At 47.3% G+C, this 19717-nt stretch overlaps 1 protein-coding gene across 12 annotated transcripts in view; it reads right to left on the bottom strand.

Moving 5' to 3' along the window:
* Positions 1 to 1208: 1208 nt before the first annotated feature.
* LOC101939237 (butyrophilin subfamily 1 member A1-like) overlaps positions 1209 to 19717 on the bottom strand; it is a 57205-nt gene continuing 38696 nt past the window's right edge. For 11 of the 12 annotated variants that reach the window (XM_065562636.1, XM_065562634.1, XM_065562633.1 and 8 more), the window contains 3 exons: positions 16409 to 16513; positions 6783 to 6803; positions 1209 to 5994 (listed from right to left, as the gene is read on the bottom strand). In XM_065562636.1, the coding sequence (XP_065418708.1) occupies positions 5954 to 5994; positions 6783 to 6803; positions 16409 to 16513 (167 nt within the window). In that variant the 3' untranslated portion in view covers positions 1209 to 5953. Of the gene's footprint in view, positions 5995 to 6782; positions 6804 to 6825; positions 6949 to 16408; positions 16514 to 19717 lie in introns of those variants that run through there. The other variant, XM_065562638.1, reaches the window with a different exon arrangement.

Genomic DNA, 19717 nt, shown 5'->3' on the forward strand with positions numbered 1-19717 from the left:
AACAACCCCCCAAAGTCTCTGTCCCTGGTCAGTGATGCCCCAGAGTTCGGGGGGGGGCACGCAGGGTGTTAAGGGGCACCTTACGTGATCCAAGGCCGACGGGGTTCCGCCGCAGCTTTCACCACAAGCCACTCTACTCCACCAGCTGTCCCGTGAGCCGCTCCTGCCGTCCCACGAACTGCTCTGGCAGCTGCTCTGCTCTGCTCACCGACCTGTGAGCCGCTCAGCTCTGCTTCACTTCAGACGTCCCTTGGGCCGCTCCCACAAGGCTCCGCTCTGCTAGCTGCTCCTCCAGCCGCTCCGCTCTGCTCACCAACCTGTGAGTCACTCAGCTCTGCTCCAACCATCCCCAAGAGGCTCCACTCTGCTAGCTGCTCTGCCAGCCGCTTAGCAATATAGCTTCAGGCTCCCCCACTAGTTAACACAGCCTCAGTGATCTCAGCTCTTAATAACTTTAGCTCTTTTGTGATTTTAACTCTTTTATGATTTCAGCTCATAGTAGGGGAGCCCCAGTGCTAGTGCACCATTGGCCCAAAGTGAATTCAGCTCAGCAATCTGTAACTAGACTCCTAATGGAATCAAAGTTAGCTCTGACATTCAACAGTGGAGAGAGGAGGTAGTACAATTGGTGTTTTAAACCCTCAGAGAGGGCCCATACCATCAGATACAACTACCTCTCCCTGTCCTCTCTCTATTCACTGGGTTTTGTAACCCATGCCTCTTGTCAAGCAAGTGCTACTTAGGTAATGGTGAAGGACTCACTCAGTTCTTCTGTCATACAACAGTTCCACTGGCCTTGATTCACAGAATCAGGGTAACAAAACTTTATTCTTCCTGCCCCAATAACAGAGAAAACTGGGGATCCCACACCAGCCAAAGTAACCACTTTGAGTTGCTGTTGTTTCATGCCAGGCGAGTGGGTGTGCCTATGCAAACAAGATCAGCCCCTGGAGTTCTTTTCCACACTTGCCATAATTCACCACCAGATGTCAGGGTAGAGCTCATCCTGACTCTGCTTACACACACAGACTCAGTGCTTGTGAGTGGGGTAGTATTGCCTCTTAGGTAAGGTGACCATTTGTCCTTTTTTGACTGGGACAGTCCCCTTTTTAAGCCCTGTCCCGGCCATCCTGATTTTTTTTGGCAAAACTGGGCATTTGTCAGTTGCCAAGAGCAAACGGGACAAATGCCCAGTTTTGCCAAAAAAGTGGGGTATGCCCCCCTGCTGGGGTACAAAGGAACAATTGGGAGTGCTTTGTTCCAGGTGGGCCTGACTGTTATGAAAAGGCAGCCAGTTGTGAATCAGCTGAGTGGTGAAGAGTGGAGAGGCTAACAGAGGGAATTTGACTGGGAGTTCGCCTGGGGGAGAGCCCACTGAGGCTTTCATCTTGCAGGCTTCTCTGAGTAGCTACTGAAACAGCTGAGGAAGTTCCTAGAAGGAAGGTTATATGGATGGTGAGCTATCAGCTGTTGTGGCCTGCACAGGATGTGCCATGTTTGTCTTTCTTCCACAGGACTGAAGCCACTTTGTCTGTACAAAGTGCAAGCTGGTCTCCATATTGGAAGAGAAGGTTCAAGGTCTGGAGAAACAAGTATCAACCCTGCATTGCATAAGAGAAAATGAAGATTTCCTGGACAGACGTCAGGATATGCTTCTAAGGGCATAACATTCTGAGGAATCAAAGCAGGCTGCATAGAGGGGACAGAAGGACGGTGAAGAAAAGAAGAAGAAAGAGGAGCATCCATGTACCAGCAATGCAGTGTGATAGACCCAGACCAGTTGGGAACAGCAGAGTAGCAGAAGGAAGATATACTGGGTACTGGATAAGTAGTTTTCTGTTCCCTGAGTGACCAGAGCAGGGGCTGCTCCAGGCTAATAGACCACCTGACTCTAATTAACCTGCTAAGAGTCAGGTGAGGCAATTAAGCACCCAACTCTAATTAAGGCCCCTCTGATGCTATAACAGGGCTCACTCCAGTCAAGCCAGGGGGAGCCAGAGGAGAGGAAGTGTGTGTGAGGAACTGGGAGCAAGAGGTGTGCAAGAAGCTGAGAGTGAGTAAGTGTACTGCTGGAGGATTGAGAAGTACAAGCGTTATCAGACATCAGGAGGAAGGTCCGGTGGTGAGGACAAAGAAGGTGTTGGGAGGAGGCCATGGGGAAGTAGCCCAGGGAGTTGTAGGTTTTGTGCAACTGTACCAGGAGGCACTGTAAACAGATGCAGTCCACAGGGCCCTGGGCTGGAACCCGGAGTAGAGGGTGGGCCCGGGTTCCCCCCATACCTCCCAACTCCTGATCAAACACAGGAGGAATTGACCTGGACTATAGCTTCTACCAGAGGGGAAGGTCTCTGGCCTGTTTTCTGACCCACAGGGTGAATCTGAAGCGAGCAAATCTGCCAATAAGCACAGGACCCACCAAGGTAGAGGAGGAACTTTGTCACAGCAGATACAAGTGAGCAACCATTTTCATGTTCTCTCCACAGGCACTAATGCGGAGAGTGGACTAGAGGATACATCCGAGGGAAGGGAGCAGAAGGAGACTCCACCGATTGGAAGGAATGAGATGTCCTAGGGATGGGGGCTCCACGACTGACACTCCCAAGAGAAGGAGGCAGGTGGTGGTGGTCGGGGACTCCCTCCTCAGGGGGACTGAGTCATCTATCTGCTGTCCTGACCGGGAAAACCGAGAAGTGTGCTGCATGCCAGGAGATAGGATTCACAATGTAACAGAGAGACTGCCGAGACTCATCAAGCCCTCAGATCGCTACCCCTTCCTGCTTCTTCACGTGGGCACCAATGATACTGCCAAGAATAACCTTGAGCAGATCACTGCAGACTACGTGGCTCTGGGAAGAAGGATAAAGGAGTTTGAGGCGCAAGTGATCTTCTTGTCCATCCTCCCTGTGGAAGGAAAAGGCCCAGGTAGAGACCGTCGAATTGTGGAAGTCAACAAATGGCTACGCAGGTGGTGTCAGAGAGAATGCTTTGGATTCTTTGACTATGGGATGGTGTTCCAAGAAGAAGGAGTGCTAGGCAGAGACAGGCTCCACCTAACGAAGAGAGGGAAGAGCATCTTCGCAAGCAGGCTGGCTAACCTAGCGAGGAGGGCTTTAAACTAGGTTCACCGGGGGAAGGAGACCAAAGCCCTGAGGTAAGTGAGGAAATGGGATACCAGGAGGAAGCATGAGCAGGAGAGCGCAAGAGGGGAGGACTCCTGTCTCAGACTGAGAAAGCGGGACAATCAGCAAGTTATCTTAAGTGCCTATACACAAATGCAAGAAGCCTGGGAAACAAGCAGAGAGATCTGGAAGTCCTGGCACAATCAAGGAATTATGATGTGATTGGAATAACAGAGACTTGGTGGGATAACTCACATGACTGGAGTACTGTCATGGATGGATATAAACTGTTCAGGAAGGACAGGCAGGGCAGAAAAGGTGGGGGAGTTGCATTGTATGTAAGAGAGGAGTATGACTGCTCAGAGGTCCAGTATGAAACTGCAGAAAAACCTGAGAGTTCTGGATTAAGTTTAGAAGTGTGAACAACAAGGGTGATGTCATGGTGGGAGTCTGCTATAGACCACCAGACCAGGGGGATCAGGCAACTAATAGAAGTTACTAGATCACAGGCCCTGGTTCTCATGGGGAACTTCAATCACCCCGGTATCTGCTGGGAGAGCAATACAGCTGTACACAGACAATCCAGGAAGTTTTTGGAAAGTGTAGGGGACAATTTCCTGGTGCAAGTGCTGGAGGAACCAACTAGGAGCAGAGCTCTTCTTGACCTACTACTCACAAACAGGGAACAATTAGTAGGGGAAGCAAAAGTGGATGGGAACCTGGGAGGCAGTGACCATGAGATGGTCAATTTCAGGATGCTGACACAAGGAAGAAAGGAGAGCAGCAAAATATGGACCCTGGACTTCAGAAAAGCAGACTTTGACTCCCTCAGGGATCTGATGGGCAGGAACCCCTGGGAGAATAACATGAGAGGGAAAGGAGTCCAGGAGAGCTGGCTGTATGTTAAAGAATCCTTATTGAGGTTGCAGGAACAAACCATGCCAATGTGTAGAAAGAATAGTATATATGTCAGGTGACCAGTTTGGCTTAACAGTGAAATCCTTGCTGATCTTAAACACAAAAAAGAAGCTTACAAGAAGTGGAAGCTTGGACAAATGACCAGGGAGGAGTATAAAAATATTGCTCAGGCATGCAGGAGTGAAATCAGGAAGGCCAAATCACACTTGGAGTTGCAGCTAGCAAGGGATGTTAAGAGTAACAAGAAGGGTTTCTACAGGTATGTTAGCAACAAGAAGGTCAAGGAAAGTGTGGGCTCCTTACTGAATGGACGAGGCAACCTAGTGACCGAGGATGTGGAAAAAGCTAATGTACTCAATGCTTTTTTTGCCTCTGTCTTCATGAACAAAGTCAGCACTGGGCAGCACAGTATGGGGAAGAGGTGACCAGCCCTCTCTGGAGAAAGAAGTGGTTCGGGACCATTTAGAAAAGCTGGACAAGCACAAGTCCATGGGGCCAGATGCACTGCATCCGAGGGTGCTAAAGGAGTTGGCGGATGTGATTGCAGAGCCATTGGCCATTATCTTTGAAAACTCATGGCGATTGGGGGAGGTCCTGGATGACTGGAAAAAGGCTAATATAGTGCCCATCTTTAAAAAAGGGAAGAAGGAGGATCCGGGGAACTACAGGCCAGTCAGCCTCACCTCAGTCCCTGGAAAAATCATGGAGCAGGTCCTCAAGGAATCAATTTTGAAGCACTTAGAGGAGAGGAAAGTGATCAGGAACAGTCAGCATGGATTCACCAAGGGCAAGTCATGCCTGACTAACCTAATTGCCTTCTATGATGAGATAACTGGCTCTGTGGATGAGGGGAAAGCAGTGTACATGTTATTCCTTGACTTTAACAAAGCTTTTGATACGGTCGCCCACAGTATTCTTGTCAGCAAGTTAAAGAAGTATGGGCTGGATGAATGGACTATAAGGTGGATAGAAAACTGGCTAGATTGTCGGGTTCAACGGCTCCATGTCTAGTTGGCAGCCAGTATTAAGCGGAGTGCCCCAAGGGTCGGTCCTGGGGCTGATTTTGTTCAATATCTTCATTAATGATCTGGAAGATGGGATGGATTGCACCCTCCACAAGTCTGCAGATGACACTAAACTGGGAGGAGTGGTAGATACACTGGAGGGTAGGGATAGGATACAGTGGGACCTAGACAAATTAGAGGATTGGGCCAAAAGAAATCTGATGGGGTTCAACAAGGACAAGTGCAGAGTCCTGCACTTAGGACAGAAGAATCCCATGCACTGCTACACACTAGGGACCGAGTGGCTAGGCAGCAGTTCTGCAGAGAAGGACCTAGGGGTTACAGAGGACAAGAAGCTGGATATGAGTCAACTGTGTGCCCTTGTTGCCAAGAAGGTTAACAGCATTTTGGGCTGTATAAGTAGGAGCATTGCCAGCAGATCGAGGGACGTGATCATTCCCCTCTATTCGGCATTGGTGAGGCCTCATCTGGAGTACTGTGTCCAGTTTTGGGCCCCACACTACAGGCTGCAGGGCTGTTTCATTGCTGTGTAGACTTCTGGGCTCGGGCTGGAGCCTGGGCTCTAAGACACAGACTGAGGGCTTGAGAGTGGGAAATACTACCTCTAGAAGGCCTCAAGGGGTGGTGTTTAGTTTTTCCAGTTTACTGGGTAGAGGCTCAACCCGGTTCTATGTTGTATTTTTAAGAGGAACCCCTAAATATTGAACCTAACTCTTGATGCTGCCAACACCATCTGGCAGAAGAGTTACAACCTTATTATATCCTTTAAAATGCAGGATGCTGGTGAGGATTGCCCTGAACTATCAGGCTCTAACACACTCCTTCAGTGAAGGAAAAGGGGCCACATTTGCACATAGGAGGTGAGATCTGAACATTGACAAAATATGAACTTTAATTATCTTCTTCTATAGGTACCACAAATCTTCTCCACCCTAAAATCAACCAGATAAGCAAAGATGAGAAGTGATTTGAACACATGATCTATGTACAGGATTCAACATTATACAAATTGACACACACAGGAAATCGGGAGTTACAAATTCTACTATAAATGTACAATAAAAGAGAAAAAAATCACAACTACACAACATGAGCATTACTGTCTGATTGCTTCATATTATAAAAATTGCCATTGCCTGGAGAATTATTCCTGCAAAGTTATAATCAGACTTTACCAGCAAACAGACTACATTTATACTGCAAACATCAAACATGTAAAAAAAACCCTATATTTAAGGCCTGCTCCTACTATTGAAATCAATGACATATCTTCTATTGACTTCAGTGGGAAGGGTGGTTATTCTAAAAAATGTACAAGAATATGGGGAAAGAAGGTTTCTTATGTTAACAATTGAGCATTTTCTATTTTTTTATTAATAATCATATAACTATATCATTCACAAATCTTCATATCTTTACCAAAAGATTATATTAATTCTGTTACTCCATTTTATTTCATTACATTTTCAGAATTAAAGTTAAGGCTGAGCCATCATTTCCATTCAAAGTCACTGTATTTTTTTATTCCTCAGAATATTATTTCAAATTACCTTTTGGTGTTAGAATTCTCATACTTAGCCCAAGACCTCTATTATTTTTTAAAGTTATATTATAAACATGACAAAGCAAAACAAACCCCCTACATGAACAAAGCACCTTTATAAGGATACACCTTTGTACAAAAGGTTTTACATGTAGGTAAAGGGAGAATGACACTTACGAAGTTCCACTGCTTGTTTCTCTAAAAATAAAATAAAAATGGACCAATTATTAATAGAGGAGCTTCTTTTTCCAGGGATATACATTCAAGGATACACATTTGTACAAAAGGTTTTACATATAGGTAGAGGGAGAATGACACTTATGAAGTTCCACTGCTTGTTTCTCTAAAAAAGAAACAAAAATGGATCAATGATTAGTTGAGGAGTTTATCTTTCCAGGGATATACACTCAGGATGGGATTTCCAAAATTACTGAAGTGACTAAGGGGCAGAAGTCCCAATGACCCCCAACATCACTTAGGCATCTTTGGAAATCCTACTTGTAAAGGATTATACACATGACGGCTGAAATTCACCTATGCTGTGCAGGCCTAATGCAAAGCCCTCTGTACCACTCAGTGCCTACATAGGCTGTGTGCTATGGGTCAAGCTTCAGAGCCACTGCACACACTCCAGCATGTCACACGAAGAGTCTCTAAGGGTATGTCTACACCCAGCCGCTAATTCGGCGGCTGGCAATCGAAGTTCTGGGTTCGACTTATCGCGTCTTGTCTGGAGGCGATAAGTCGAACCAGGAAGTGCTCGCCGTCGACTGCGGTACTCCAGCTAGACGAGAGGAGTACCGCGGAGTCGATGGGGGAGCCTGCCTGCCGCGTGTGGACCAAGGTAAGTTCGAACTAAGGTACTTCGAACTTCAGCTACGTTATTCACGTAGCTGAAGTTGCGTACCTTAGTTCGATTTGGGGGTTTAGTGTAGACCAAGCCTAAGTTTCCCCTGAATGTTTTAGAATTACTAAGACTTTATGCTTTCCCCTTCTCTTGTCTATAACATTGGTCTGTGTCAGTACTAAAATTCAGTGCCAAAAACTCCTTAACACAAAGTTAAGGCTGGTGGTGTCTTGCATAGGCGCCAACTCCGTGGGTGCTCCGGGGCTGAAGCACTCATGGGGAAAAATTGGTGGGTGTTCTGCACCCATTGGCAGTTCTCCACCCCAGCTCACTTCCGCCTCCGCTCTGCCTCCTCCCCTGAGCATGCTGCGGCTCCGCTTCTCCCCCTAGCTCCCAGCGCTTCTCACATTTAGGCTGACCCTGCTTTTAAAAATGTTAAATTGAATAGTAAATCTTCCAAAAGAACAGAAAAACACCACCACCACCACCCTGCTACGAGGATACAACTGTGTACAGAATTTGACTTATGCAAAGAGAAAGACTGAGACTTGCCAAATGGCTGCGATGTCTTTTCCTCATTGATTATTTACTTACCCCATTGGATATTCCACAGGGAGCACCAATGTAGCATGAGAGTGCACTGCACTTTATTAGCAAAAAATTATTTTAAGTATAGATATCAGGCATCTGGTGTCTGCCTTGTCGTGGCGGGACAGCTTGTGTGCTCTAACAATCGCCAGAGTCTGTGCCGATGGGGGCTTTTTACTCCTGGCAGGTTCAACTATGCCGGATTGGTCTGTGGAGGAGGAACCAGACAAAAACAGACACCCTGGTCCTCCAGATTAGGGGTTAGGCACAGGGCTAACAATCCTGTCCCATAAAAAACAAAATATGTTATGGAAACAGTGGCGGAGAAATCAACCATTACCATGTGTGATGGCCTTCAGGAGTCAATGACCCGTATGACTGCCAGTGGCGAAAGCCGAAAGGAAGCCAGTGGCAAGAAGACTGAAATGCTCAACACCAAGACAAAAATAAACTTGGTTTTTGGAATGTACGGACAATATATGAAATGGGGAAGCTAGCTCAGGTCACAGCAAAGATGAGATGCTACAGCTTACACATCCTGAGTGTCAGCGAGAGCAGATAGACGGGATCAGGAAGAGTAACAACAGCCTCGGGAGAAACTTTGCTGTATTCTGGACGGGATGATGGACAACACCATGAGGGTGTTGTTATCCTTTTGAAGAAGGGAGTGGAGCAGTCCCTGCTTGAGTGGAAGTCCATCAGCAGCAGACTTATGAGAGCCAGACTGAAAGGGAAACATAATAATATCACCCTGATTCAGTGCTATGCTTTGACAAATGACAGTGATGAAGAAGCAAAGGACAAATTCTACATTACACCTATCGTCATGGGACACCTGAATGCCAAGATCGGTAAGGACAACACAAACAACGACAGAGCAATGGGAAGACATGGGTGTGGCGCCATGAATGAAAATGGAGAGAGGCTTTTACATTTCTGCAATATGAATGACCTAGTCATCGGCAGAACCCTATTTCAGTACTGTGAAATTCACAAGCTGACATGGTGCTCTCCAAATGGTAGCAATAAGAACTAGATTGACCATATGATGAATGATCAATGGCAAATGGCAATGTTCACTGACAGAAGTGAAAGTGACAAGGGGAGCAGATGTTGGCAGTGACCACCACCTTGTAACAGCCCCCATCAAGCTAATACTGAGACTTGTGAGTCCACCAAACAACATAGACATAGATGTTATGATGTTGACAAGCTAAAGTCCCCTGAAATACAGAAAGACTTTGTTCTTCAGTTAAAGAACAGGTTTCAGGCACTTGCAGACCTTGATGAAGAGGAGTGGAATGCAGATGAGGAGATCAACAAGAACTGGGACAAAGCAACAACAATCTATAAACAGAGCAGTGATGCCTGCAGCGAACCAGCTGAGCAGCGAACAGCAGAGGCTAACAGCGGGAGTTTGCCTGGGAGCTGTCCAAGAGGAGGTACGCTAAGTGCTGCATTAGGGGGGCTGTGTTGGTGAGTATCTGAGTGCCTGCTGCTGGGACAGTTGGTCAGTTTGACCATGTGCTTGATTGCTTGCTTGTTTGTTTGAAAAGTGTGAATTGGGAGTGCTTTGTTCCAGGTGGGCCTTGAGTGGGCCTGACTGGTATATAAGGGCAGTCAGCAGCGAACCAGCTGAGCGGCGAACAGCAGAGGCTAACAGCGGGAGTTTGCCTGGGAGCTCGCGTGGGGAGAGCGCACTGAGGCTTTCATCTGCAGGTTTCTCTGAGGAGTACCTGCAACAGTTGAGGAAGCTCTCAAGAGGACGGTGATATGGAAGGTGAGCGATCAGCTGTTGTAACCTGCACAGGTTGTGCCATGTTTGTCTTTCTTCCACAGGACAGAAGCGACTTTGTCTGTACAAAGTGCAAGCTGGTCTCCATGTTGGAAGAGGAGGTTCGAGGGCTGGAGAAACGAGTGTTGACTCTGCGTTGCATAAGGGAAAATGAAGATTTCCTGGACAGGCGTCAGGAGAGGCTTCTACGGCCACAATGTTCTCAAGATTCAGAGCAGGCGCAGCAAGGACAGAAGGATTGTGAGGAGGTTTGGCAGCATGTGACCTCCAGAAGGAGAAAGAGGAGCGTCCATGCACCAGCAATGGAGATACAGGTGAGCAATCGTTTCCATGTTCTCTCTACAGGTACTAATGCGGAGAGTGGACTAGATGACCCATCTCAGGGAAGGGAGCAGAAGGAGACTCCACCGATTGGAAGGCAAAAGATGCACTGTCCTAGGGATGGGGGTTCCACGACCACCACTCCCAAGACGAGGAGGAGGGTGGTGGTGGTCGGGGACTCCCTCCTCAGGGGGACTGAGTCATCTATCTGCCGCCCCGACCGGGAAAACCGAGAGGTCTGCTGCTTGCCAGGAGCTAGGATACACGATGTGACGGAGAGACTGCCAAGACTCATCAAGCCCTCGGATCGCTACTCCTTCCTGCTTCTCCACGTGGGCACCAATGATACTGCCAAGAATGACCTTGAGCGGATCACTGCAGACTACGTGGCTCTGGGAAGAAGGATAAAGGAGTTTGAGGCGCAAGTGGTGTTCTCGTCCATCCTCCCTGTGCAAGGAAAAGGCCGGGGTAGAGACCGTCGAATCGTGGAAGTCAATGAATGGCTACGCAGGTGGTGTCGGAGAGAAGGCTTTGGATTCTTCAACCATGGGATGGTGTTCCAAGAAGAAGGAGTGCTAGGCAGAGACGGGCTCCACCTAACGAAGAGAGGGAAGAGCATCTTCGCCAGCAGGCTGGCTAACCTAGTGAGGAGAGCTTTAAACTAGGTTCACCGGGGGAAGGAGACCAAAGCCCTGAGGTAAGTGGGGAAATGGGATCCTGGGAGGAAGCACAAGCAGGAGAGAGCAAGAGGGGAGGACTCCTGTCTCATGCTGAGAAAGAGGGACGATCGATGAGTTATCTTAAGTGCCTATACACAAATGCAAGAAGCCTGGGAAACAAGCAGGGAGAACTGGAAGTCCTGGCACAGTCAGGGAACTATGATGTGATTGGAATAACAGAGACTTGGTGGGATAACTCACATGACTGGAGTACTGTCATGGATGGATATAAACTGTTCAGGAAGGACAGGCAGGGCAGAAAAGGTGGGGGAGTTGCGTTGTATGTAAGAGAGGAGTATGACTGCTCAGAGCTCCGGTATGAAACTGCAGAAAAACCTGAGAGTCTCTGGATAAAGTTGAGAAGTGTGAGCAACAAGGGTGATGTCGTGGTTGGAGTCTGCTATAGACCACCAGACCAGGGGAATGAGGTGGACGAGGCTTTCTTCTGGCAACTAGCAGAAGTTGCTAGATCGCAGGCCCTGGTTCTCATGGGAGACTTTAATCACCCTGATATCTGCTGGGAGAGCAATACAGCGGTGCACAGGCAATCCAGGAAATTTTTGGAAAGTGTAGGGGACAATTTCCTGGTGCAAGTGCTGGAGGAACCAACTGGGGCAGAGCTTTTCTTGACCTGCTACTCACAAACAGGGAAGAATTAGTAGGGGAAGCAAAAGTGGATGGGAACCTGGGAGGCAGTGACCATGAGATGGTCGAGTTCAGGATCCTGACACAAGGAAGAAAGGAGAGCAGCAGAATACGGACCCTGGACTTCAGAAAAGCAGACTTTGACTCCCTCAGGGAACAGATGGGCAGGATCCCCTGGGAGAATAACATGAAGGGCAAAGGGGTCCAGGAGAGCTGGCTCTATTTTAAAGAGGTTGCAGGAACAAACCATCCCGATGTGTAGAAAGAATAGTAAATATGGCAGGCGACCAGCTTGGCTAAACAGTGAAATCCTTGCTGATCTTAAATGCAAAAAAGAAGCTTACAAGAAGTGGAAGATTGGACAAATGACCAGGGAGGAGTATAAAAATATTGCTCAGGCATGCAGGAGTGAAATCAGGAAGGCCAAATCACACTTGGAGTTGCAGTTAGCAAGAGATGTTAAGAGTAACAAGAAGGGTTTCTTCAGGTATGTTAGCAACAAGAAGAAAATCAAGGAAAGTGTGGGCCCCTTACTGAATGAGGGAGGCAACCTAGTGACCGAGGATGTGGAAAAAGCTAATGTACTCAATGATTTTTTTGCCTCTGTCTTCACGCACAAGGTCAGCTCCCAGATTGCTGCACTGGGCAGTACAGCATGGGGAGAAGGTGACCAGCCCTCTGTGAAGAAAGAAGTGGTTCGGGCCTATTTAGAAAAACTGGACGTGCACGAGTCCATGGGGCCAGATGCGCTGCATCCGAGGGTGCTAAAGGAGTTGGCGGGTGAGATTGCAGAGCCATTAGCCATTATTTTTGAAAACTCATGGCGATCGGGGGAGATCCCAGATGACTGGAAAAAGGCTAATGTAGTGCCCATCTTTAAAAAAGGGAAGAAGGAGGATCCGGGGAACTACAGGCCAGTCAGCCTCACCTCAGTCCCTGGAAAAATCATAGAGCAGGTCCTCAAGGAATCAATTATGAAACATTTAGAGGAGACGAAAGTGATCAGGAACAGTCAGCATGGATTCACGAAGGGGAAGTCGTGCCTGACTAACCTAATTGCCTTCTATGATGAGATAACTGGCTCTGTGGATGAGGGGAAAGCAGTGGATGTGTTATTCCTTGACTTTAGCAAAGCTTTTGATACGGTCTCCCACAGTATTCTTGCCGCCAAGTTAAAGAAGTATGGGCTGGATGAATGGACTGTAAGGTGGATAGAAAGCTGGCTAGATCGTCGGGCTCAACGGGTAGTGATCAATGGCTCCATGTCTAGTTGGCAGCCGGTTTCAAGCGGAGTGCCCCAAGGGTTGGTCCTGGGGCCGGTTTTGTTTAATATCTTTATTAATGATTTGGAGGATGGTGTGGACTGCACTCTCAGCAAGTTTGCAGATGACACTAAACTAGGAGGCGTGGTAGATACACTAGAGGGTAGGGATCAGATACAGAGGGACCTAGACAAATTAGAGGATTGGGCCGAAAAAAACCTGATGAGGTTCAACAAGGACAAGTGCAGAGTCCTGCACTTAGGACGGAAGAATCCTATACACTGCTACAGACTAGGGACCGAATGGCTAGGTAGCAGTTCTGCAGAGAAGGACCTAGGGGTCACAGTGGACGAGAAGCTGGATATGAGTCAACAGTGTGCTCTTGTTGCCAAGAAGGCTAACGGCATTTTGGGCTGTATAAGTAGGGGCATTGCCAGCAGATCGAGGAACGTGATCGTTCCCCTTTATTCGACATTGGTGAGGCCTCATCTGGAATACTGTGTCCAGTTTTGGTCCCCACACTACAAGAAGGATGTGGAAAAATTGGAAAGAGTCCAGCGGAGGGCAACAAAAATGATTAGGGGTCTGGAGCACATGACTTATGAGGAGAGGCTGAGGGAACTGGGATTGTTTAGTCTCCAGAAGAGAATGAGGGGGGATTTGATAGCAGCCTTCAACTACCTGAAGGGGGGTTCCAAAGAGGATGGAGCTCGGCTGTTCTCAGTGGTGGCAGATGACAGAACAAGGAGCAATGGTCTCAAGTTGCAGTGGGGGAGGTCCAGGTTGGATATCAGGAAAAACTATTTCACTAGGAGGGTGGTGAAACACTGGAATGCGTTACCTAGGGAGGTGGTGGAGTCTCCTTCCTTGGAGGGTTTTAAGGCCCGGCTTGACAAAGCCCTGGCTGGGATGATTTAGCTGGGAATTGGTCCTGCTTTGAGCAGGGGGTTGGACTAGATGACCTCTTGAGGTCCCTTCCAACTCTGATATTCTATGATTCTATGATTACGTTACAGGCAGAAGAAAAGAAAGGAGTGGATTACACCCAACACATAGAATGCCATAGAAACTAGATGAGCCCTGAAGAATAAAGTTTTAGATACAAAATCTCAGAAGCTAAAAGACAAACACTATGAGCAATATAGCAAGGCACAATGGGAGATCAAACACCTTGTGAGAGTGGACAAACAACACTATACTGATAATCTGGCATTACAAGCAGAGGATGCAGCTGCCTGTTGTGAACAAGGAACCATCTAAAAAATGATGCAGCTTATCAGTGGCAAAGGGCAGACACCAACAAACACACTCATTAGGGACAAACAAGGTCACCTACAAGAGCAAGCTGGTTTTCAGAAAGGGCGTGGATGCATAGAACAGATACTCACTCTACGAAACATAATAGAACAATGCTCAGAATGGCAACGGCAACTCTACATAAACTTCAGAGACTTTGAGAAGGTCTTTGACTGTATTCACGGGACCAGCCTATAGCGCATTGTAGGGGCATATGGAATTCTTCTCCGTATAATCAACATCATTAAAAGCTTCTATTCCAACTTTACATGCAGTGTTGATCACAGTGAGCTCAGTTTTGAAGTCAAAACAGGAGTAAGTTAGGGGTGTCATTTCAGCAATCCTCTTCAACATTGCCATTGACTGGATAATGCGGCGTACAATAGAAGACATGCCAAGAGGCATCAGATAGACAGCCTTCTCATCCCTTGAAGACCTGGACTTCGCAGATGATCTCGCTCTCCTATCACATAGTCAAAACCATACACAAGAAAAAACAACCCAACTCAACACATTCCGCCAGCAAATCAACCACAATAAGACAGATATCCGGACCATTAATATTGCCTCACCATCACCAGTATGGATAGAAGATCATGTTCTCATCAATGTAGAAACATTCACATACTTGGGCAGCACCATCAGCTAGGATGTGGAACAAGCAAGGATATCCAGAATAGAATCAGTAAAGCCAAGAACACCTTCAGGAGCTTGAATACAGTCTGGAAATCATCAAAATACAACACCAAACCAAACTCAGAATTTATCAGAGCTGCATACTTCCAACACTACTTTATAGTGCAGAATGCTGGGGAATGACAAAGTATGATGTGTCCAAACTGTCTTCATTCCATACAACCTGCCTCAGAAAAATTCTCCGTATCTTTTGGCCCAGAACAATCTCAAGCCAAGACCTATTCACAAAGTGCAGCCAAGAAGATATGAGTGCCATCATTACCAGGAGGCATTGGAGATGGTCTGGCCATGTGCTTCGGATGGAAACTGATTCCATCACCAGAATAGCAATTAGATGGACACCCGAAGGCAAGAGAAAATGAGGTCACCTGAAAACAACATGGCGAAGAGCTGTGGAAGCTGAGCTGAAAAACATGGGGCACAGCTGGGGAACCATTGAAAGACTTGCCAGAAACAGACAGGAGTGGAAGAGCTTCGTCACTGCCCTAAACGCCAGGGGAGAGGCAGAGGCAGATTAGAGTTTTGTGGGGCCCTGGGCCAGAGTAAGTGGGGCCCCTCCCCACCCCTTCCTCCTGCAGTCTCACCACTTCCCCCAGAGCTCCTGCTGGGGAAATGGGGTCAGGGAATGGGGGCTTGCCCTGCCCTGCCCTCCCACCCATCACTTCCGCCAGTGAGCAGGGTTGCGGTGCGGGGGCTTGCCCTGCTCCACCTGCCCGACGCTCCTGCCAAGGAGCAGGGTCAGGGCATGAGGGGTTCCCCTGCTCCCTGGCAGGAGTGCTGGGTGGGTGGAGTGGGGGAAACCCCAGACCCCAATCGCACTCCCCAGCAGGAGGGCCAGGCGAGTGGGCAAAGCAGGTCAGGGTGCGGGGGCGCCCATTTTTCTGGGGCCCCCCAATTGGTCAGGGCCCCTGGGCACAGCCCTGTTGGCCCAGTGGCTAATCTGCCACTTATAATAGATACTAACTAACTAATAGATATCAGGGCCAGCCCTAGGCTTTGCAGAGTCTTGTGGGAAATGAGACAGACATAAGTGACCCCAGAAGACAGAAGTCTGAGCAAGATGCAGATATAACTGCTTTGATCTGGGTTTCTGATTCAGCCCCGTTGCCTAATTTTCTCCTCCTTCCAATACCATACCTCTCTCTCTCTATCCATAAATGGAAATGTCATGGTCTTCTGCAGTTAGGACAAGATTGTATCTTGCACAACACCCCTACACAAGAGAGTAAGGGGGAAATTAAACCTCCTTAGTTTCATGCATGGGCTACCTGGATCCTTGCTGTGTGCATTGGATTGAGGGAGGCTCGGCTGGCACAATATGCACCACTGCAAAGGTGGGTGGGGAATGGGCAAAGAGCAGCGGACAGTGGACTGAGCTTTCATTCCATCCTACAATGCTGCAGGCAGGTACTGGTGGAGACGTTCTCTGTGCTGGAGCCAGAGGCTGGTGCAGGTTACCACCCCCCTGGACAAAAGGGGAATCTTAGTAGCATTTTCTTCCCTGTGCTGCTGGGAGGTGGTGCAGTTACATGTTTCCCATCACGTCTGGCTAGTATCAAATCGTTTACTGTATTCATTTTTTTAAAAAGAAAATCTCTTGCTAATTACACTGTATTTCCTGATTCTAAATTTACCTTTGATTTTGAAGAGATAAGCACTAAGGCCAAAGGAACCAAACAAAACCACCAGGATCACACACATCGCCACCATCCAGGGATTCACCTTTGGAAAAAATGGATCTGAAAAACAAAATCCCAGAACGACTCATATTACTTTGTAAGCAGGGACAAAAACCAAATGACTCCATTTCATATGATGCCAACCCCAGTGGGACTAGTCTAAAACAAGGGAGGAAGTATGGCCCCATCAGCACTACATAAAAAATAGAAACAGCTATTAAAAGTGACTCCAACCAAGACTGACATCAAATTTGTACATTGGTGTATAAGTGAGCCTGGTTTGATTTGCTGCTTCTTGTACAATGAGAGGCAACAGTCTCCAGTCCTTCGGGTAGTGGGATGGGACTTGTGAGACCTGAGTTCTGGTCCCAGATTTGCTGGTGACCTGCTGTGTGACCTTGGACAAGTCCTTTCCCCTATCTGTGGCTCCATTTCCTCTCCAGTCTTTTTTGGGTCTTGATTATTTAGATGCCTGGTCTTTGTAGCAGGAACCAACTGTCACTATGTGGTTTTTTTGTGCAGTGCTCAGCAAAGCAGGGCTACTATCTCACATGAGGTATCTAATGTAATACTGCCACTAGCAATAGTAATGACCATGGATCAGAATGTTGAAGGGTTAAAGTCGTTGATCAGAGTGGTGTTCTACCAGGTGAGAACAAGGCTTTCAATGTTAAAGAACACTCAGAAATTGCCAGGTTGTCTGAAAAAATTCTGTCAATCCATTATTTCCCCCAAATCTTTCAATGAATCATAATCACAATTCATCCAAACTACTGTGCAGGAAGCTATTCATTATTTGTGATCCTCTTGTTTAAACCTCATGTCTAAATCTCACCACTTCTTCCCATACAACATTGCCCGCGCAGCCAAATTCTGGTCTAAGCCTTGATCACCCCACATCTTCACTACTGTAATCTCTCCCTCCCCAGCCTCAGTGCTCCCCCTTCCAATCAAATCAATGCAAAATACCACTGTTAAGATCTCATCACACAGACTATATTATCAGCCTGTTTAAATCCCTCCATTGGCTCTCCTCTTCCAATGCATCAGACTCAAACTTCCTGTCCTCACTTACAAAGCTCTCCAATTTAGCCTACCCCACCCAGTATACCTACCATCACAAGGTCAATTTCCAGTTTTACTTCCAGGGATGCCAACCTCAATCCCCCAGTTCTCTACTTCTTCAGAAAGGTATTCTGTGCTCTCACACATACCACTCCTTGTGAGTGGGGAAAGCTCCAGTCAAAATTCATAACGCCTCTTGTCTTCCTTCCAGTCTCTCCTCAAAACTCATCTCTGCAATGATGCAACCTGATAATGGCTAGGCAGGTGGTGAGCTGTGATCATTACTATTTGCAGTCAAAGATTTAAGAAATGATAGATGGTGGTGAAATCTTGGTCCCACTGAACTCTAAGAGTTTTGCCACTGACTTTAATGGGACAAAGATTTCCATGGGGGTTGAGCCTTGCAAATGAGTTAAGTGTTGTCCCCCATCCCCAGATGGTCAATAGGATATCTAATAATCATAGATTTATGTAAGAGTGGGGAGACTGTTTGGCTATTTGTCTACTGTGCCTTCTGATTACTGTTCATTCAAATACAGTTAAAGGTTTAGGATGATATATACAAAATCTCCTAAGTCAAAGAAAGCAAGTGGGACATAACACATTCTTCATACAGGTCAATATTTCTCTGCCAGAAATGACATAAGGGAAAAATAACTAGATTCCTCTACAGCCTATATACTATAGGTGGGAATTTCAGAAGTGCATAATGTCTAGTCTACAATACAAAAATCTGTTGTTAGCATAGCTATGTCAGTTGCGGATGGTGATTTTTTTTTAATCAACATAGTAATTCCGACAAAAGCCCTAGTGCAGTCACAGTTATGTTTGAAAAACTGCACTAAGGCTGTGTCTACACTGCCACTTTCAGCGCTAAAGCTTTTGTCATTCGGGGTGTGAAAAAACACACCCCTGAGCGACAAAAGTTTTAGCGCTGAAAAGCGCCAGTATAGACAGCGCTTTATCCCAGGAGCCGCGCTCCCGGCGATAAATCTACCACCGCTCGTTTGGGGTGTTTTGTTTTGTTTTGTTTTTTATCGCTGGGGGAGAGCTCTCCCCCGGCGATAAAGCGTGTCTACACTGCCCATGTCACAGCGCTGCTGCAGCCACACTGTAACATGGGTAGTGTAGACATAAACTATACTCGTGTGTAAGGGTATGTCAGTTATAAGTCATAAGAGGAGGTTACTCACCCTATGCAGTAACTGACATTCTTCAAGATGAAAGTCCCTGTGGGTGCTCCACTTCAGGTCAAGATGCGTCCCAGCACCTTTGATCGGAGATTTCTACAACAGTACCCCTACGGCCTGTGCACGCGCTGTGCCTGCCTCATGAACTGTCAGTGTTTGAATAACGCATGCATGGCCAGGGCTCCTCAGTTCCTTCTCTACAACGGAGTGCATTCCAGATTCCGAAGTAGAGGGGAGGAGGGCGGGTAGTGGAGCACCCACAGGGACACTCATCTTGAAGAACGTCAGTTACTGCACAGGGTGAGTAACCTCCTCCTCTTCTTCTTCTTCGAGAGATGTCCCTGTGGGTGCTCCACTTCAGGTGACTGAAAAGCAGTATCCCTTAGGATGGTTGGGACTTCGAATCAGGTAAGAAGGCTGTTGACCAGACAGCTCTACCCATCCTGGTGTCAGATGCTGCTGTGTGCATGACAGCGTAATGATTGGCGAAGGTAAGGTTTGATGCCCAGGTAGCGGCCTTGCATATGTCAGAAAGCAGGACATTACGGAGAAAGGCAGCGGAAATGGAGACAGCTCTAGTAGCGTGTGTCCTAATTGATGTAGGGGGTTGTATGTGCTTCAGTTGGTAGCAGAGACATATGCAGTCTGCAATCAATTTGGAGAGTCTCTGGGTAGAGATAGCTTTTCCCTGTGATCGCTGAGTGGTAGAGATGAAAAGTTTGGGGTTTTTCCTAAACGGTTTTGTTCTATCCAGGTAAAAGGATAGTGTTCTGCGCACATCAAGAGTGTGCATTGCTGTTTCAAAAGCATTAGCATGGGGTTTTGGGAAAAATGTTGGTAGGTGTATTGGCTCATTGAGGTGAAAGAAAGAGAGTATCTTAGGCAGTGTGTGGAGTGTGACCTTATCACAGAAGAATGTGGTATATGAAGGTTCTGCCATGAGTGCTCCCATTTCTCCTACTTGTCTGGCAGACATGATTGCTCTCAGGAAGGCAGCCTTCATGGATAG

Source organism: Chrysemys picta, chromosome 12 (assembly GCF_011386835.1).
Source record: "Chrysemys picta bellii isolate R12L10 chromosome 12, ASM1138683v2, whole genome shotgun sequence".
Classification (NCBI taxonomy): domain Eukaryota; kingdom Metazoa; phylum Chordata; order Testudines; family Emydidae; genus Chrysemys; species Chrysemys picta.